At 38.1% G+C, this 22,170-nt stretch overlaps 1 protein-coding gene across 6 annotated transcripts in view; it reads right to left on the bottom strand.

Moving 5' to 3' along the window:
* The window catches only part of MACROD2 (mono-ADP ribosylhydrolase 2), an 884,685-nt gene that overhangs the window by 679,314 nt on the left and 183,201 nt on the right, over positions 1–22,170 (bottom strand). For all 6 annotated transcript variants that reach the window (XM_082303078.1, XM_082303080.1, XM_082303082.1 and 3 more), the window contains exon 4: positions 15,465–15,494. In XM_082303078.1, coding sequence (XP_082159204.1) covers positions 15,465–15,494 — 30 coding nt within the window. The remainder of the gene's footprint in view (positions 1–15,464; positions 15,495–22,170) is intronic.

Raw genomic sequence — 22,170 nt, 5'->3', positions numbered from 1 at the left:
GAAAGCTTAATTTTAAAAAAAAATCAGACACAGCTTGTTTACCTGGATGTAGAATTAAGCTAATGGGTACTGTCATTCTTGCACCAGAATAAATTGGAACTTTTATGTTTCTATACTGAAAACGGTTCAACTGTAAAATCATACTTCACAGCTCAAGGCAAAATGATCCCACAGGATCCTTAAAGGAAAAGCAGTGTATTTTGATTCACTACCACTGACATGCGGTCCATGGTGGACTTAAAATCCTTCTCTGAATGAATCCTTGGAAGGTAACTAAGAGAAGAAGACATGCTGGCAGCAGGCTAGAACTCGTGGTACACACAGGCCATACTTCTACTAAGAAATGTATAGTTGTTCACAAAGGCCAGTAGGCTGCAAAATGCTTCTGCTGACCATTTTCTATCCTTAGTAATGGGAATGTTGCATGGATACCTTATGCTTTAGAATAAACATGCATCAATCATTTATCTAATTTTTCTATTACACTTAATGCCAAATTTATGTAAATATAGATTACTAATGAATGACTAGAAGCTAGAAAAGACAAGCTTTACATATTTTTACTTAGTAGATGAAAACAATTGCCAATCTGCCAGTGGAAAAGTTTACAGCCATTCCTGTTCACTTTATTTAAAAATTAACATTATAATTTCAAAACCTTTTGAGAGTCAATTGCCTCCAAGCACACTCTTACATCATTTCAAGGCTCAGATCCTTGAGCTTTAAAAACAATACTTGAGTTTATTCTTGCAGACATTTAAAGACAATTAAAGAATTCTGTGGAAAACGCTTTCAAAAACATTTGAACAAGCATTGATGAAACAGTAGCAAAAAGTTCACAGAGCCAGGCTGGCAGCCACAGAAGCAGTTTTACCAGTGCTCCATGAAATTCAGCTTCAGACAACAGACCCCCGCATAGTTCAGACTTTTTCAAACAGACGAGAGCAGATCTGTCAGAGAGTGTGGGAAGCCTGCCAACCCTCAAAATCAACAGTATGGCTGGGAAAGGGAGTCTGAACTACTGCAACACCTCAAACCAAAAATGTAGAGCTCATAAATGGTTCTGAACACATCTAGATTAAGAGTAATATAGGTGTTCAGTCCTCATTCGTGTTTCCTATGTGAATCAGTCAGAAATGCTACCACAACTCCTTGGAGCAATCAAATACAGTAAGCACTTTTTTCACTGGAAAACAAAAGATACAGAAGAAAAATTCTTGCATAGTACAAAGATAAAAGGCTGCCTTCTGAATTCAGCTACTATTAACACTTGCACCTGGTGGTTACATAATTAAATACAGAAAACAACAATTGTACCCTAAGAGAAACTTAATTAGATTAGGCATGTAGTAACAAATGCAAAATTACCATCATTAGTATGTCAGTGTACTACAAATGGAAATGCTTAAATGCCAAGCCCACAGCTCCCATGTCTGATTTATTCCCACAGATAAGGAGGAGACAGTGATTTGCTCCCTTTTGTAGTTTCAGGACAACTGCATCCAGGTGAGATTTACCCACAAAGGAGCAGGCCGAAGTACTGCTGGCATCTCTTTTACCAGAAATTCAGGTGCACTGTTGTTGACAGATGTTTTATGCTGGACAGTGTGAACCAAACTAATGAGTCTACAAAGCTCCTGTGTGCCCTGATCCTTTCACAGGCATCTGCTTTGCTCACAGATGAGGCACTGAATGAAAGGACAGCTTCTCGCCCAGCTGAAAGCAACAGGAATCCTTTAATTTCAGGCTTAAATTTGTAACAACAACCAAAAAATATAAATTAAGATTTCAGGGTAAATGTTTCAATGGCATGATGGTATAGACAGTGATGAACTTGAAAAGATTGCCTATGGAAGCAGCAAAGTAGAAATCAAGAAGACAAGGAGGAGTTTGAGAATGATCTACCAAGAGTGACCTATGCAAAAGTGATACTGTCTAAATTAGTCTTGCTTTCCCCTGATCATACATAGAACTTTTTAAAATAGCTGTAATACCCTTTTCCCAGACGTGCTAAAGATCAGCAGCTGTGACGCCTGTGTGCAGAGTCACATGAAGGAAGGGAATGATCTCCACAGTTATAATCAAACAAGTACTTGTTCAGTTGTCTTCTACCATCTTAAGGGGAAATCTTCAGATCCTACCACCATCACAGATCAGTCTCACTATGACCAAAGACAACCACGAATGTCACAGACTTGTGATCCCAAAGGTTCTATTTCACGTCAAATGGACACACCACTGCAAGTTTGTAGTTCTCTAAATGCCAAGATACTCCGATTTGTCAGGAATTACAGTGAGCTTAAAATGGGTATTTAAATGCTTCATATATTTAATCAACTTTCCTCAATTATTAAACTACAAACACTCCCTGAGTTTTAGGGCATTAATTTGCCCTAAAAATCTCTTCGAGACCACAGCAGCCTTCCTGGATAGCTCACGCCTGTGAAATAATTTAAACATTACCGCTGGAATTGCAAAGCCAAACAAATCTTGCTCGCAGTGTCTCCCCCGGCAGGACAGATACTTAACTAAATCTAGCACCTAAAGCTACATATTATTTAAACAGCTTTTTGGTAAGAGTTCCAGAGGAGACCTGATCCAACTTGTTCAATAAGAACTATGAGGATTTAAATAACATAAATGAGAAAAACACCTGCCTAAGAATTCGGGTTGTTTTTAGAAAAGTACCGCCACATCCTTATCCTTGATGGCAAACCTGTCATCAGGTGAGTGTGAACTCTGCCATACTTGTGCTGCAATATTAAAATTTGCAAATTTCTCCTCCCAAAAGGTAAAAATTTTCCCTTTATTAAGAAACCCAGAGAAGCACTAGGCAAAGTTGTGGTCTGACATTAAACTTTACCATGTAGTCAAGAAATAAACATTCGAAAATTTAAAAAGAAAGAAGCCTGGTTTATGACCTTTTTAAGGAAAACCAAGTTATTATGGGGTATAGATAAGATTGTTTCTGGAGAAAACTACAGATACATACTGCTACCCAGCTGTGCAGCCACAAAACACATTTTCCCTGATTAAGTAAGGAACTATAGCAACCAAGGGTACCATGGCGTTATATATGCTAAACTAATGAGACATAATGAAGGGTCTTCTGGGAGCTCTCCCACTACTGCAAAAATTTTATAGCATCAAATTTGGGAACTAATTTTGAAAAAGAGAGAATCCTATTTAATATTTGATGTGCATTGGTACTTCTTTCCTTTATAATGAAACAATTTCCTCTAAACATCCACATTCCTTATGTTGAAAAAAAGAATCAACTACTCCTGCTGAATCAAGTCTCAAAGGGAAAGATAATAATATCTCATATGAACTTTAGAGTATTTGCTTAGTATATCTTATCTGCAGATATCATCTTATTTGAATAATCATATGTTTGCAATTTTCCAGCTCCTGATGAAAAACTGACCTGTCATCACAGCAAATTTCCTTCAAAACTCACACGACTGTTATCTGTACCTGGTGTTATTAAGAATATCCCTTTCTTGAGACTCGTTCCACCAGTTATCTACGCAAAAACTTACACATGTAAGAGCTCTCGTCTTATTTCATGGTGAGGACATGTGACTTTTCCTTGCTGTAAAAAGTGACTTGAAATAATTGTCTGATTAATCTTCCAATTCGTTGTCCAGCTGCCATTTCAAGGGAAAAGTTTTCTGCTGCATCTTTTGTTCCCTGTGAGGGCAGTCCTACCTGCAGTGCTAATTGCTTGTAAGCCCAGAGAAGGGGCGAAATTCCACTGCAGCTGGGTTATATCTGCCTTGAACAGAGGCCCCGTCCTTGGACAAATAATCCCCATGGAGAAATTACTGCCCAGTCATCAAGGGTGAAGAAATACAAAGAAGGTAGTAGCACCAGGGGTTTTATCCTTTTACAGCAACAATACCACCTTCATTCCAAAAGCCATGGAACAGCAGACAGGGCGACCACTGTGGTACAGCTGGACTGGATTAAACATTTTAAATCAAAATTGTGATGGAAAGATAAACAAAGATGACAAACACAACTGTAGGCTTTCATAAACTTTTCCTTCACTTGCAGCAGCTCTGAAATTGGCAGTTCTCTTTCATTTGCCTGAGTAATGAATTCATTTGGCCTGACAAATTACTGCCTGCTCAGAACACTTTTCCCTTCATCCCAGCACAAACTGGAGAAAGGAAGGAGAAGTGGCACTACCTGCATTTAGAGGCTGATGATATGATTAAAGATGAGAGGGACTGGTGAATAAAGTTGTGATTAGGATATGGCACAAGAATAAAGCTGGCAATGAAAGGGCACAGTCATGCAAATTCCAAGAGAGAGAATCTGGGAAATCGGCCTGGGACTAAAACCAAACCATTTACCGGTAAAGAAATTGGATGGTGAGCCAGGAGCAGAGAGGAACTGTGACCGGCTGGACATGGAGACTTGTTTTTAGGATTGAACATTAAGGCAAAAAGTTAGAAAGAGGACACTCCCTTCCTGCACCCCAAATGTTTGAGAACACAGTCTCACATTACCATCTGCCCTGCAGTAGAGGGGAAGTTATCACTCATCTCTTCCCCTCCACACTTGTTTCCACACCCATCACTCCTCTCTCAATCAGCTCGATCCTCCTTAATCACATCAAAGCACCTTTTCAAGACCACAGTTTGAAACTGTCTAAGTAAAAATGCTCCCTAAACCCAGCTCCTCTTTAATATGTAAATTTAGGCCTACAGTCTTTGGAATGGATGGGAATAAGGGAGTAGTAAACTGGAAAATGCAGGTAGTGGCACTGGGAGCAAGAAGTAAAGAAGAAGGTGGGAATCTCAAGGTGCATTTCAACCTGATGATTTATAATCTGGTGTTACATCCGAAACTGATATACAAGTTCCAGTCTGAAGAATCGCTTGGAATTTATCTGATCTACTTTTTGAAACAAAAGGATTTCCATTTCTTTAAATAAATCCACCCTCTGCTGTACAGCCGGGCCTTAAAATCAGAATTCTGTCGTTAATCTCTGGCTTTGGGTTTTTTCTTCTTCTTTTGGTGAAGGTAACACCATTGTTTTGGGGAAGACAAATAAACTACCTATGAAATCTTTAATTTACTTATGAAATCATACACCAAACTGGTAAGTACCATAACAAATACTGGTCTCCAGACCAGACTTGAAGTACTCAACAAGTAAACCCTGGGTTTGCTTTGAGCGAGGAGGGTGACTGAGATGATGTTCCAGCTGGAAGAACAGTGAAGTTGTACAGTTAGAGGCAATATCATATACATAGACACATGCATAGAGACTGTGAGCCTCCAGGCAACTTGAATTTTGGCACTTCCTAACTTTAAGTACTTGGATTTGCACCTTAATAACATTCTTTTAACATTGTGTGTGTATAATGCACTCATAGATCACTCAGCCAAGAGATAATTGATTTAATCAACCACATTTGTGAATTATTTGTGATGCTTACCCGAGTTTGCTAAGTTGCAGCCCTGCCCAATAAAAATTAAAGCAGATGCCTCTGTGAAGCCCAGAGAAACAAGCTGATAATGTAAAAGGAACAGACTGAACTGTAACAGAAGTGTGACAAAAAATATTTTGTTCTTTGCTACTGTATATGTAGCCAAAACTACAACACTACAGATCTGCCAGTCCAAATGGCAAAACCATCATTTTGAATTTTAAAAAGAAAATTAGCTTTAAAAGAAACTTGAATTGTAAACCCTATGTATTATGAGGCTTTTACATAAGAACAAGGAAAAATATGTAGATCAGGTGACTTTGTAAAGAAAAAACCCCAACTATTCTACACATAATCGTAAGGCAGCATTTTTGTAGGAGAATCGTTGAAATTCTTCAGCTGTTGAAAGAGGCTAGATTTGATTGCTAAAAAAACTAGGTATTTTCTTAATCCAAAAGACTTCTTTTTATCACCAACTATTTTAAAACATTTTGTTATTAATACTATAAAAATTAAAATTAGAAATAAACAGTGTTTCTCTAACTTAATGAAGAAAAGGCCCAAGTAAGAACAGCGAATTCTGTGCATTTAGAATTATTAACAGTGGTAGCCTCAAATGCATCACATTTGTTCTATATACAGATTTCATCCCCTTAGTGAAGAACTGTTTATCTAGCAGTACTTATTTCCACTTGGTAGACTGGAAATTCCCTTAGAGAATTTGCTGTATCACCAATTAAGGTCTAATTGTCAGAAAGTTGCTCTCAGTAGAGTATGTTTTCCCTTTCTCCAAACATCATCCTGTTTCTACCAATGACACTCACACAAAAATTAGGATTCCTCTTCCTTCCAAATAGGAATCAAAATTCCTATCTGCAAAACTGATCTAGGTTTTTGCAGTTTTGCTTTGCCTTCAGAGAGCTGATTTCTGCTCTTTTCTACATGGACCTTTTGCAAAACATACGGTTTCCTAGTCTCATTTTCCAACTGGAAACTGGAGAAAACATCTCTGTTCACAAAGTAATTAGGTCTGTGGAGTATTTAGACTCTGTGCTAATAATGCTCATAGAAATGAGGTTTACCATGTGTTTTCTTTAATATCAATGCCATCTTCAGCAGTTACTGGCCCTGACCACTTCACATCTCAGGTTACTGTTTCCCCACTACATTTGGTTTTAAAAATTAAGTCTAAATTGTAGGTACAAAGTCATTCAGGTGAAATCTGAAGCCCTGGAAAGGGAAAGGAGATTTTTATTTGTTTCTTAAATCACAGGAGCTGTCTACTTTGTAGTCTTACATATGTCATTAGAATGAAAATTAGTAACTCAAAGGTGCATTGCCATCCAGTATTATCAATTCAAAAAGATGAGCAACTGCACAGACAGACTTGTACATGCAGATCTTCCACTAATGTTTCTTAAAAAATAGTTCCATGGATATAAGAGTTTTAATCCTTCATTAGCAATCATGACATTTCATTTTCTGTATTATGCCACAAGTTCATTCCACTTCACACTGTCTGATGTAACGTTCCTAAAGCTGGAAGGGAGAAAAGCAGACTGAAAACAAAGGAGGACAAATCTTTCCAAGACTTGACTATCTTGCCATCTACTCTGCTGGAGATTTTCTTGGCTTTTGAAAAGCTGCATGTTATAATCTGTATGCGCTTTGCTTAGAAGAAAGAACTTTGGAAAAATGTGATCAGGAAAGAGTGATTTCATAAATGAGTACCGAAGCTCTGTGGAAAGAGCAGAAAATTTGAAATAGAAGGTGAGAGGTGAATGCAGACCTGATTTCATATTCCTTCATTCTATGCAGCAAGAGGAGAGTTGTGAACTCTTTCTGTAATATCTGTAATTTCGATACTTGGGTTTTCCTTGGCTCTGGAGTTTAATCCTGGGTTTTATTCAAAATTGTCTTTGGAAAGATAGTGACTAAGAAGTAATTGCTTTCATTAGAAACAGAAAGAAGAAACTATAGTAAATTCTTTTCGTAACAGGAGGTGGGGAATTAAGGGCGATGACAAATCTCCAATCTCTGACCTTTGGGGTCAGTACATCAGCAGACAGTGGTACAGTGATCTCCCTCCTTCTGGGAGGTGTGAGTGGTATGTAATGTCCATATCCTCATTTTATTGGACATGGACACGTTTTAAAAGATTAACAACAAGACTCAGCAAACAGCTGGTGCCATTTTTCTATGCCTTCCTGCTCGCACCTGTATACACATTTGATGTAGAAATTAATGAGCTTGGGGCTTAGAGATACTTTTAAGGAACATTCTACTGATTAAGGACTTTGTTTTGTATTTAGGCATACCAGCATGAAAGCTTCAGTAAACAGGTTGATATTCAAAAGTGCCTCTATATCTACAAGTCAAGTACCTCTATCACTCCTTTATTTCACTTCTACTTCTTTTAATAGCCCCTGTAAAAACAGTTAAAACAATTTTAAATGTTTTAAATTGCATTTCACATTTTCCTCCTATTGTAGCCTTGTCCTCCTACAGGACCTCCTTTCCTGGTTCTCCTCAGGACCAGGAAAATGGCTGTAGATCTTACCTCTGAATAACAGATTTTAAAACATTACCACCCCCTGTTTGAGCCTAACAAAACATGTCTTTCCTGCCACGTTCGCTTCATTCTTACCTCAGCAAAAGGGACACGGTTGAGATTGTTCAGCATGAAACTGAACAGCTTTGACAGATGTCCCAATTTACAGATTTTTCTTTAAGGAAACCAACGAAATGCTTAATTTTAAAAACCATCTTCTGTAGACTGGCACATATATACACTCAAATGCTCAACTCTATTCTCACTGCAACGTGCAGCAATGTGCGTCACTTCCTGCACTCCCAGCCCGTTTTCCCTTGGCAACTGTGCCCCTCATCTTCAACTACGGGAGGAGAGCCTCAACAGAGGGTTCCTAAGATGACTGAGCAGCACCTTGTTAAATGAAAAAATTGTGTTTTCTGCATACAAGACACATGTGAGACATACATGTATTTGTCTGTACTGGGGGAAAGTGTTTAATGTGTTTAGAGCACGTTGCATTGACATAACAGACTGAATTCCCTCATACATCATGTGATATCTGCCATTTAGGGAAGGTTTGTGATCTCTCTCCCAGATTTGTAGCTCTGTCCCACAACATGAAACAAAAAGGAAAAAGGAAAGAAATCCATTCCTTACATAACCACCTGCCTTTTCACCTTGGATTTTTATCAAGAGTGCCTCAAATTTTCAGTTGCCATGAACTAAAGGTCCCAGTCTAAAAAAAGTAATGTCCTATTTTTATGCACTTATTTATGTACACACATGCTAAATCTGAATTTCTGAAGAGACTGCAAGATCAAGTCAAAAACATATATAGTGACATGCATAAATATATATGAAAGTCATATATAGATAGAGAGCAGAAAGTGTGTATGTTGATGCTTTACTTGTGAGTACACAGCACTGTAATTACCCCATAATGAAATTAAACAAAATTAGGAGAGTCAGTGCAATGGTCTACCTGAGACAGAATGAGATCTTGCAATTAAGTGGGAGTTCAGAGTGTTGTGGACTCAGCACTCAGTAACTGATGAGTGGAAAATAAAACATCACTTCCTAATGCCCAATTAAGGCAACACAGCAGCAACATTAAAAGGTTGAGGACAGCAGTGAGTATGAATGGATGGACTAAATCTTGTACTATTTTCATGAACGAAACAGACAGTCATGTTTCTGTACCACCAGCTGGAACAGGAGCACCCCTTTAAAGATTCACAGGCTGAACATATATTTAAAAAATAAAAATCAGAAAAACCCAAACTGATCCCATAGCTGTATCAGTTCCTGTAAATAGCAAAACATAATTTATTTATTTTTAACTAACTGCTCGGAAAGAGTAATTAGCAGGATACAATTAGGCAACAACTGAGAAATACTTAAAATCAATCCAGAGACTTCCTGTTTATGATTATTACCCATAAGATTGTATAAAAAGACTGGAGAAAGGAAGCTGGCACCTTATTTAGCCAAAGAGCAAAATATATATCATATTTTAACAAAAACAAAAAAGAAACTAGAGTAGAGCACATATTTTAAATACAGCCACAGCAGTTTATGTTAAGGGTCCTTTGAAATACACTGTGCTTATTTATTTACAGAGCTTTCATCATTATATCTCTAGATGCACTACGAAATGAGAAAACCCACTAATTTTTGTTTAAAGCTGAACTAAAACTCCACTGCAATCACAGAAGGCAAAACCAAACATATACACAGATGAGAGAAAGAAAGAAAGACTGATTTCAAGAATAACTGACCTGTAAAGAAAGACTTTGCTTGCATAGGAGGTTTGAATAAATTCTACTAAAGATGTTAAATTACTAAAAAATCTATTTGCTTCGATCTGATACAACAAAAAACTCATGAAAAACAAGATTTTGGGCTGGACCAAACGCCTTGAAAGGGTTACAGTCTATCCTGAGCTACTGGCCTACCAATGGAACTATTACAGCTGTGCAGAAAAAAATACATAAATATTAACATTTTAATTGGCTGACGCACTGGGGGAACTAGTGGATACTGCCCTCTCAAGCCCACTCTATTTACAGAGATGAAAAAGAACAGCATGCAAATAGTAAAAGGAGATAAACCACTTTAACAACCCTACAGAATGGCAGCAGCAATCTTCTAGCAAAAAGGGATTAATTAGCAACAAAGGGAAATGGCCATTCGCCTTAAATTATCAGTTCTTCCCATGGCCATTATTCACTAGGAAAATCTTTGTACCTTCATAGCCATTATCTAAATACGTAGGCTATGACTATGCAGTGTACAAAGCAACTGAAAGCTTTTGAAGATAGCTGAAATCCCAGATGAAGCACATTTGTTCCATGGAGCCATTTGTTGTGAGCACACCCCAATCTGACAAATGCATTTGACATGATAGAAGAACATGCCAACAGACTGACATAAAAAAATACAAAATAATAACGCTTATTTTCCTGATGAAAGAATCCTGTCAGTGCTCCTTTCCCAAACTCTTTCTTCTCCCTCTCATGGGATGCATTTCACGTTATGTGCACGTCATGCACAAATTTGAACTTTGGATTTAAACCCCTGCTTTACTTGCATTTGAATTACGTAAATATCAAACCCAAGCCCTGTGAAATCCAAAACAGAGAGCATCTAGTCCTGGTTTAGGATAAAACAGGCTTGTCTTCTTCCTGTTACACATTTTGAATGGGTGAGTGCAGGGCAAGTCTGGTATTTAAAGTCTGCTGCTGTTATATTGCTACAGGGTGCTCTGCAACTTGTCTCATTCCTGCCTCCAATTTTCTCTTGTACAACTTTCACTTCTCGGCATCATTAATATTCATTTTGTAAATTGATGTCAAGTTGCTTTACGACAGTGCAAGACCTCTTTTCTTTTTCTTTTTTTTTTTTTTTTGCTAGAGATTTAACTATCAGAAGATGGCTGGACATGGCGAGAAATGTACCTAAGACATAGCCGTGAAAATAAAAACTTATAAATAAGAATGAAAACCTGGCTAAGGGTAGGGATGTCAAGATGTTTGTGTCAGCTGTTCCTTCCTGACACTACTGACTGGATAATCACTGGATTTTTTAGCTCATTAGCTCACAATTAATTGACAAATAGACAGGGTGGCTAGCAAACAGCAGTTGAGACATTTGAAGTGACACAACTCCAGGATAAAAGTCAGTCTGGGGTAATTTCTTTCGGGAGACAACACTTTTTTTTGTCACTATTATAATGTAACATAGATATAAAAGCAGAAAATCCCACATTCAAAATGGAGTCTCTGCAATGAAGTCCAGAGAAACCCAGCTCCCTGCTGTGACCATGAGCACAAGTTCCCCATGCCGTAAGAATTACTTAAAACTGTGCCTACAAACCGTATCTTGGCAGGATGGACAGGTAGGTCTGGTCTACATTTAAGATATGCTAAAATATCTATAGCTATATGGGAATTAATTTTTTTCCATGCTTGCAAAAGCCCTAGAAAAAAAAATAGTCACACTGGCCAAAAAAAAGACAGAGATGGAGAGAAACAGAAAAGCAGACAGATCTTCTGGATCAACCAACTTAAACCAGGTCCAAACAATGCTTCCAAGAGTAACTTGCCCTCTCTCTTGAGTTTGTAAAGACAAAATTACCAGTTTTACATACAGAGCTGAAAGAAACTATGCTTGTAATAGGACACACTAAAAAGTGATGTCTCCTTCCCAAATTCTAGCATAGGCAACAAAATCTTATGGGGGAAAGAATCCAAAATTAAAAATACCATCAATTTAAGCTCAAAGAAATCAAGCCAATGCAGAAATCAGCATGCAACAAGAACGTGATTACAGTCAGCAAATCAAGTACAGGAAAAATGAACCATGAGGAAAACAACTGAATACTAGGTGGGAACAGCGGGGCGCAATACCCAAAAAAAACCCGCACACTACCCAAAGCCATAAGGGAAAACAAACCTCAGCTCTTGCTCACTTTGATTGAACATAGTACATAAAATCACATGTTTTCACTCCTTGACATAAATGTAAAAGAGTGTAAAGAAAAAAGATTGCCCTGCAAAATAGGACACTTCGATTTCTCAAGTCAAAATTTCATGACATATTTTAAAAGAGCTTACTTTTTCTTAAAATACCAACTGTTTTTCTTCACTCCCTCCAAATGCAGGTAATTTTCTTAAAACTTTTCACCTTTGCACTGTTGAACATAATGGGACGAATAATAGATAATGCACAAATAAGTCATAATGCTCCATGCAAATTATTAGCAGTCAGATGCTGAATGCGTGATAAATCTAGACCTGAAAGTGAAATATGCCTCCTAATTAAAAATCAATTATTAAAAACAGTAAAGAATGAAAAAGAAAAAAGGCTCACTCACCAAACTCATAATGAAATCCTGGAAACTTCAGAGTTATTTGAAAAGCAGAAAGAAACCTTCAACATCTATATTTAACTAAAGTATCCATTGTGGGTTTCTTGATTTTATGATTAAACAGTTCTGTGAAAAATTGTTTCTGGTATCTTTTGTGCTTTAATCTCTTCCTTCCAAACAGTCATGAAAATGAACAGATGGCATTTAAATGGGGAATGCAAGAACAAACCATTACTCTGGCTCTGGGAAATCAAAGTACAGGGATGCCCTGATGTGGCTCTGAGGTGACGCAGGGATTGATAAGCAGCCACCCAAAACCACCAGTCCCTGAAATTGCAAGTAAGTTCACGATGTTCACCCACAATGTTGTCCATTGGGTTTCTTAGCAGGTCTCTTCCAGAAAATGGTTTGAACACCCAGAGAAAGTAATTTGCAAACATTAGATCAGGATGTGCAAATAACTATTTCCAATTAATTTGGTTTTCGTTCTGGAAAGATTTCAAACACAGAACAGCTCAAAAGAAGCTCCAAATCACAACACCTGTTGCATGAGCTTGGACAAGCAGAAATTTCCAGTTTTCATTTTCTGTAAAACTAAGACATGTATTCACACCTGCAGCAGTGACACAAGAGATTAAATTAACGAGCACTACCAAGGAGATCTGAATCCCATTATTGGACAACTACACTGGTATTATGCATTATCATAAATATTCAGCATTTGCAATCAAAAGAAGGCTTTGGTGTTTACGTATATAATAAAGTTTTAATAATTCACTATCAATATTTCACACAGAATGCCACTGTCACTTCCTTCTGGATAAAATGAAAAATACACCCAGAATTTAAAATCCACAACCATCCCACTGGGAAGGAAAAAATTCCTTCTACAGAGAAATGCATGTGGTGAGTAGCAAGTTACTTTTCCAAAAGCCAGGGGCCCCGGGCTCCATCTGCCTGTGGCAGGCGGGTGGCTGGCCAGGGCTGCCTCCATCTTGTGTACCCCTGAGCAGGTACACAGACCCCACACACCTTCCCCTTCTCCAAAACATGCACCCCGTGGTGCCTGCCCAAAATGTAGAGCATTTCATTGGCAATGAAATTCTCAGGATTTTTCTTCAGAAAACTTGGAACCCCCAAGTGAACGTGCTCTGAGGACATCAGCTGCCCTACCCATGGGCAGCTGATGGTACCTCCATAGGTACAGCCCCTCGGCCACGAGCAGTCACCCTCTAAAGCCATAAAAGTGTCAGATTTGGTATTTTACATGTACCACAAGCAAGAGGGTACATTGCTATTCTTCAACCAGAGATTAAAGGATGTGAGATTGGGGTTCTGGCCATGGGGGCTGCAGCAGCCCTTGCCTGAAGGAACCCACTGCATGCCCAAAGTCAACCTGCCACAGCACCTTCCCCACAGTCCTGAAGACACTGATTTTTAAAATGGCAGTAAAAGCCCCAAAGGATGTCAGGGCAGGAGGAGGGAGGGAGTGAGGGAACAAAGGAGGAAAGGAGGGAGGAGAGGAGAAGAGGAAGAGAAGGGGCAGCAGCACCAGCCCCTGGGGCTGCCATCACCTCAGCCTGCCATGAGGGGAGAGAACATATTTTGAATTGCCACTTTTAACGCATAAAATACAGGCAAAATCCCAACTTGACCCACAGCATGGGCTCATCCCATCTGCTGCAGAGGGAGAGCTACATTATCAAGGGCCACACTGAACAGACATCAACTTCTGAAGTACAGTACAGCTGAATAAATAACACGGAAAGTTAATAGCCAAATCCTTTCAGCAGCAGCAGTGCTCTGGGAACCTGATTGGAATTTGAACATTGGCATTGATTTATATTTTTTTTTTCGATGTTACCAGCTGGGAGCAAGTGCTGGAGAGGAGGTACAGGAACAGCTCTGCAGGAACAGGAACAGCTAGTGAAGGATTACCTCCTACAGGATTATCTTTTAAACAAAGAAAAATTTGGTATGCTGCAAACAACTAACTCAAATCAAAAGAAACAGATTAATCCAACAGGATTAACAGGTAAGGCTGCCCTGTACTTTAATGTCCAGACACACAGCTGAGGAACATGAATGGTTTTATTTAGATGATTTTATTTAGTTGTCAAGCACCTTTTCATAGTCCAAAATAAGAGCTGCCTGTTCGGTTAAAACAAAAGCTGTGTCAACTTATCCTGCAGCCTCACGAGCAACAGAGATCTCCTGTCTTTTAACAGAGCCCTTTCCTTTATCCTTACATATGTAAGCTCTGATCATTGAGTTCTTTTAACTCCCGCCAGGAAGGAAGATTAGTTGCTGCCTGTACTGCTCCTGCACTGTGAAATTTCCAGAACTGAGCTCTTTTACTTCCCTCTGGGTGGCAGGGGAAGTCACTGCAAACTGAGATCAAGCTCTTTATGGGTTCGTCTTTCCCGAATTGTTACCACTCATGTAGATTTTATGGCCACGGTACTACAGTAATACCAAAAGTAAAATAGCATCACTACATACTAAAATAAAACAGCATCCATGTACTTGGAAGCAATACAAGGATACATACTTGAGCATCCCTGCCTTACCAGCAGACATGTTATTAGCGTCTCTGACCTAAGACTTGTATTGAAATCTACTTGACTATTCTGGCAAACAGAATAAGGTAAGCAATCAAGTTTAAAACTTAAAAATATATTTTTTAAAAAGGACAAAGATAAAGCCCCACTCATTTACTAAAATTACTTTTTACTGTATTTTAATATTTCAATATTTCTTTTAAGATTGTTTATTAATTATACATTTGAGATTCCCCTGGGGTAAATTAGAACGCCTAAATACTTAAAAACACAACACAGCCTAAGGCAGTTCAGTTCCTTTATGTTTTAGTCAGGTCATTTACATGTCAGCCCCTACTCTGACCCAGAGCTGAAACTGAATTCAGCAGCAGTCGCAAACCTTTCCTCTTGATGATACGAAAGATTATCGACTTTGGTGAACTGTCCCATCTAATAAATTTATATTTCCAACTTTTGAACTTACCACATATTCTTTTATAACCAACTAACCTCTGCATTGGTCCAGCACATACTTCATGTATATTTAAGAATGAATAAAGCATTAAGCAAAGACTCACCTCCTCCACCTCCAAGAAGGCTGGAATTAGCTGCAAGAAAAACAAAAAGGGAATTGTGAGCATTGAGCTTCCTAAACATACATGGAACCAAAACAGAAGATGTTTCACAAGAGATTTTCTATTGTTTCAGTAACTTTGCTACTCTTCCCTTACCCAAAAACATTAAACGCAAAAACAATCACTTATTGTAAATTGCAATCACAATCTTTGCCTTTGCAATATCTTTGAAAATGCAAGCTAATAAATAAAACAATAATACAATTACTAAAGCTAACGCATTGAATAGGTCATGAAATTACAATCTTGCATTTATATAAACCCTATACCACTGTGCTTACCAAATTAATTTAAAATTTTCATAGCAGAGAAACTTGAATAGACTTTGATGCAACTTCTGATTATCTCTCCTTGTTTTCTATGCCATGGGACCGTTGGGGATGACGATGAGAATTCCTGGCCCCATTGATGTAAAAGGGTTTGTGCAATTGAGCTGGGATTTCCCTCAGCAGGCTTAATTGACTCAGCACTGTAACCATCCCGCTACCCAGGCCAGAACGTGATAAATCACTTATGGAAAGCAATTTCCAGAGCACGGTGATACAAGATGGTCCTTCAAATTAAGCTGGCACAATTGGAGCCATGCCAAATATCTTCCTTTCACTGCCTAGGCAGAAACAGAAGGAGTGCCTAAGCTTCTAAACCTCTCCTTTAGATGTGCGGGAAACAAATCCTTGTTGTATCAGAATATAGATAAAACAAAGAGCATAAAAGAGAGCCACAGGTATTTCTGTTTCCTGACGAGTGAAGAACAGATACCTCAAACCATGCCCTGCTCCCGGACAAGGGTATATAGCAAGATACACAGAAGGAATTTGGTATTTTCTCTATGTTATTGTTTACATGATTTTTCCTCTGCTTCTTCAACAGAAGTCTGTAAACAGCAAATTCCCTACTGTTGGGTTTTTTTCTTTGCTTTCCTCAGACTTTCAGATAAAATTGACAATTATCTTTGTTTTCTTCTTCATCAGATATTCTACAAACACCTTTGACTTAATATCCATTTTCAGCTCAAACATTTGCAGCCAGCTTTCCCTGGCACTGCAGTAAAACTGCCTTCATCAGAAAGCCAGATTTTCCATCAAAGTACCACTGGCAAGATCCGTGATTTTTAAAAGTACCTCTACATTACTCAAGAAGTACCTCTACATTACTAAAAATGCAATGTTCTTTAAGGAAAAAAAATGCAGCTTTATATCCAGCATAGCTGACCATATCAAATCAAAGCAAACAAATTAACTAAGTCAGTTACTCATCCTAGAATTAGATGTCCTACAGTCACTGAGGAATCATCAAAACCAAGACCTAGAGAGATGTCCTCATGCATTTTTCTCACCCAAGTCTGGCTGTAGTACCCTGGAACATTAGATGAAAGAAAATGGGGCAAAAAATCCTTTTTTCTGAAACAAAGTAATTTGGAGCCATTTTCAAAGAAGTGCTTGTTTGGAGACACAGAAAGGTTGGAGCAACAGGCACAAAATGGAAAACTTTAAAAAACAACAACACAATTATCTATATGTGATGAACATCTCCTGGCTATCACCTCTAAAGTGCCAGCAGGGAACAAATACTGCCATGCATATATTGCCTTTGACAAAGATATCATGATTTTAATAATAAATGTGTGCAGACATGTTGCAAAGAATGTCAGTCTTGCTATATTTACCTATTCTTGCCCTGACTGAAATTCACTATTAAACAAAGAAACAAATCAAAACCAGCCTCACATATTTTTACAGCTGCTTCCGAAGACCTCCTGTAACAGGTAACATCACTTTCCCTGCAGTAAAAAGTACTTATCTGATATAGAAATCAGTAGAGCTCTTATCAGAAGGAACTAAAAGGAACAAAGTGTCATCTACTGCCACGAGTCTGCTATTCCAGCTTATTTTTTTGGCACTGAAGAATACACCTACAATTAAACTATTCTAATCCTTACATGAGTCACGTTCCAGGATTTCAGTTACTATGTTTGAGAGACTTGAGACACACAGCTAAAACCTATTACCAAAGTTTCCACTGCTAAAAAAGTTTCTTCGGATACCCAGCCAACATCCCCATTGCAAACTTTCATTCAATGGCTTCTCAGAGAATTATGTTTCTCTCATTAAGTTTTCCTGACAATGTTCATCTTTCCAATACTTTCCAAAAACTTCTTAATAAGTCAGCACCACACACTTCTCTATAGAAACAGTAAAAACAGTTCAAATGGATTTTTGGCTGCAACGCATCTATTACAGCTATTGAAAATGCAGTAATAATTCACAGGCACTCTTTTTAAAAAAATTTTGCTTGCATAATATAAGGAAAATCAAACCATTTTCCTGTGATTCCAGGAAAGAACAAGACTGATTTATATTTAGTTTCTTTTCTAGAAAGACAACGTGTCAAAAAGCAAGAACTTTTATTTTCAGATTTTTCAGACTCCCCTGAAAGGTTCAATAAAACACACGTCTCTTTCCATATTTGGGAAAGTCTTACCACTACAGAAGTAACTTGTCACTTAGCACCTAATGAATAGTCTCCCACCCAGAGGTCAGCACAGCCCCATGGCTGCAATCACATCATATTGTGTTGGAGCAAGCACGGCCTCTCTTCTCAATCCCTCTGTGTTTATCTGCAGCTGCTGTCCATCAGTGCTCCCAAACCGACAAGTCTTGGAAAACACTTTGGAAGCCACTCCTGCTGTAGAGGTTCAACTATGGGTAGCTGTATGAGCAACCAGCAGAAGATCCCAGGAAGTTCTGAACCTCCAGAGTTGACACAGTCCGAATTGCCCCACAGGTTACAGCACTGCAACTCCTCTCACGCAGGGCATGCCCAGCCTTAGGTAGAACACTTTACACCACGTGCCCGGAGAAGCTGTGGATGTCCCATCCCTGGCAGTGTTCCAGGCTGGGCTGGATGGGGCTCTGAGCAACCTGATCTAGTGGAAGGTGTCCCTCCGCATGGCAGGACAGCTGGAATGGGATGATCTTAAAGGTCCCTTCCAAGCCAGAGCACTCTATAATTCTATGATTTTATGACTGCAGATTGTAAATCCGTCTTGACTAACCCCTTGTCCTTATTTCTCGTCTCCAGAGGGGCACAAGATTCTCAAGTCATAGGAAACCTGGGGTGGGAGGAAACAGGAAGACTCAATTGCTACCAAATTACCAAGGCAAAGAACAATTAAAGAAAGCAAACAAGAGTAACAGGGGCTCCAAAGAAACGTGAGGTAAAGGCTTCTTGCACCTCATTTCATTCCCCATATCACCCCTTCAAACTGACCTGCCCAACCTCTCCGAAATTGCCTCCTTAAAAACTACAGTCCACAATAGATTCCTGGGCATTAACTCTGAAAATCTACTCACAATACAAACTTGAAATATTATTTTAATATATACACAGAGCAGTCAGGCAGCCAGCAGACTACGGACTGCCGCGCCAAACTGAAATACAACACACATTGATAGAGCCCCATCCAAAACATCACTGGTGACGGCCCTCAAGAGGCAGCAGAGATGAGAGATCATCTAATTTTAAATATTTTTGCCTACACCAGTAACATAGGCTTTAACAACAACAAAAGCACCGTATCTGGGGACCAGTTCCAGTTCCTGTGGTGTCCTTTAAGTAGTGGCTTCACAGTGACACAAAGCACAGCACTAAAGATGCTGTGCATCACCACTATTTTAAAAGAAGTCTTGAATGCTGCATTTTGAGAGACAGATCTCATCTTCACAGTCTGTCTCAGTACAGTGAACTGAAATACATCTAGAAGCCGTAAGATGGCTTTCAGCCCTTTAGCTCTGGGTTTCTTTTTAATAGGGACATTAGAACCATTAGCAGAAAAAGTGTTTCTACAACATTCAGGCTCATCTCTAAGAAAAAATCCACTCTAAAAATATCACTTCAATGAAAGAATAGTATCTAATCACTGAGGATAATGATTTAGCCCTTAATGAGATGTTTATGGCCCCAGATTCAACCAGAAAATTCAGTATTTCAAATTACTTAAAACCTCAATAGACTAGATATATATGCTTTTTAACAGCATGAGGATAGCCCTACTAAAGAAACCCAGTGAACACTGGTCTGCTGTACCCCAAGAATTCAACTCTTGCTTTAAGAAACAAAATTCTTTTCAAAAAACTAGTGTGGGGAGAGAAGGGAAAAGAAAAAGAAAAAGAGAAAGAGAAAGAGAAAGAAAAAGAAAAAGAAAAAGAAAAAGAAAAAGAAAAAGAAAAAGAAAAAGAAAAAGAAAAAGAAAAAGAAAAAGAAAAAGAAAAAGAAAAAGAAAAAGAAAAAGAAAAAGAAAAAGAAAAAGAAAAAGAAAAAGAAAAAGACCTGGAAGGAAAGATTTTAAAGTAAGCTTAGTTGCTCATTATGGAATACCCACAATGAAAGCTCAGGTTACTAAAATGTAACATGTACATGTTACATGTAAAATGTACACATTTTAATAATGAATGTACCAGCACATTTGACAAGTAAGAACTGGACATGAATGTTTTAAATCTCAGCCTCTTTAATGAGTTATGTTGTATCACTTTCCAACACTTTTTTGACTGAATAAGCAGACCAGAAACTCTGGTGTGGTATTAATATTTTCCTCACTGTTCTCTTTACATCAACATTCTTGCCAAACAGTAAGGTTATTTGAAATTTTGAGGAAAGCAACTGAATGCTGAAGAAGTTCACCTCAAATGAAACTGAAATTCTTCCTGCGCTGCTAGCCAGAACATACAAAAAGGGAAGAAGGATGTATGTATAGGTTGGTTAAACAGGCATTTGCAGGCACAAAATTGTTTTTTCTGCTGTCAATTCTGAGGAATTTAGAGAACAGGAAAGATGTGAATAGCAATTTTTGCAATGTCTCTGGAGATAATACACTTTTAGCTTTGTTAACAACATAGCTGAATAACTCTGGTTACTTTTTGTTTGCATATACTCATCTGACAACAATTTAAGAACATAAATTCTTCTGGGAGCATGTCTTTGTCAAGTATTAATGGCACTAGTAACTTAAATTGACATCTATGTCATGCAGCCATGCATCTGTCAGTATAATAAAAATATACTTTTAAAAGATTAGTTGATATTGTCTGACTTTGGCAGCAGATGTTTGAGATTATTTTGATGTAAAAAAGATTGAATATTTTTGTCAATACTTTCTAATTGTGAAATTTATTCAAGGAGACATCTTTATAACTGGCAGTATTGTAAGATGCAAGACATTCTATTGCCTCAGACACCATTTTTATTCATCAATAAAACATCATAAGAGGCAGCTGGTGAGCAGAGTAACAGTAATTTATGGAATGGGAAGCAACATTTCTTCTATGTGTTTTGTGAGACAGCCTTACCTGTCACTGCATTTTGTTTCATCTTCTCTCAAGAAACCAGAGAGAACAAAGAGGAGTGAGATAACAACTGTACCTTGCACATCCAAAAATTTTATCGTGAGATGTGTTTGGGTGCCTTAGAGTAAAAAGCTTTAGGCTTAAAGATCATGAAGTCATTTTGCAGCAGGTATAGTAAATAAAACACAGTCACCACTCTATTTAAAATGCTTCCCTGCATACAAAACCACAGCAATCGGGAGAAGTAAAATAACATTGTAACAACAGACTGGGCCAGATTGGCAAAGTTATGTCAGTGACTAATGAAGCAAAGCTAAGTCTACTGGAAATTAGAAAACCACCAGGCCTACAAAATAAGATTGACTTAAACCACTTATGTAACCGTACCCCAGAAACAGCTCCAGAATATGGATGGAAAAACTGACAGAGGATTTCTACAAACAAGTTGCTCTTCTGCAGGTTTGCTTACTTTTAACGTGTGATCAAAAGCACATCATGCTCTCAATACAGACTCAAAAGACTTCAGCTTCATGTACCAAAAAAATCTCTTCTGCCCATAAAACCCTTCTGTAAAAAGAAGCAAACATCTACCCAGTCTCATTTTATTCGTAATAGAGAGTACCAACTTCAAGCACTCTTTCTAAAAAGCCAAGATCTCTAGAAGCACGACCGAACAATTCAGCTCATGAATTTTCCATCACCTTTGTTTTAGCAAAATAGATGATGTGGGATGCTACAGAAGGGATTGAGTTTTCCATGTCTTACCTGTTTTTCAGATACTGAAACGGCATAGTACAAGTTTGTCCCATTTTAAAGATTAAAAAAAACTAATGGAAGGCTTTGTGGATTAGAAGCACAGGCTCTGTATTTGGAACCAATAAAATGGCTTTGTGGCTCACTTGTTACAACCTGTGATATTCTCTTCCCCACTCACAAATTCTGTACAGAGAACAGATTTTTTAAACTAAGTTTTGCTATCTTTGCAAATAAAGTAGTCATTGTCTCTAATTTCAAGCTTGTAAAGGGTATGTCAGAGGTAGATTAAGGGGAAAAAAAAAAAAATCAGCATTCTAGTAAGTACTCCCGAGTTGATCCTGTCAAGGAAATTGCCTTCACAACATTTTGAATTCAATAAGGAAACGGTAACTGCCATAAGGTCTCAGTTATTTTTCTTCTTCTAATACATTACCAACTCAATACATGGTGTGCATTTATGCAAGAAGGTTGTTTTTAAAAGTTATATATTACATCCATTAAGCTTAATCAGTCATATGCAAAGCATCTCTGAAATCTGATATGAAGAG

Source organism: Coloeus monedula, assembly GCF_965178545.1.
Source record: "Coloeus monedula genome assembly, chromosome: 2".
Lineage (NCBI taxonomy): Eukaryota > Metazoa > Chordata > Aves > Passeriformes > Corvidae > Coloeus > Coloeus monedula.
This window is presented reverse-complemented; position numbering and strand designations above follow the sequence as displayed.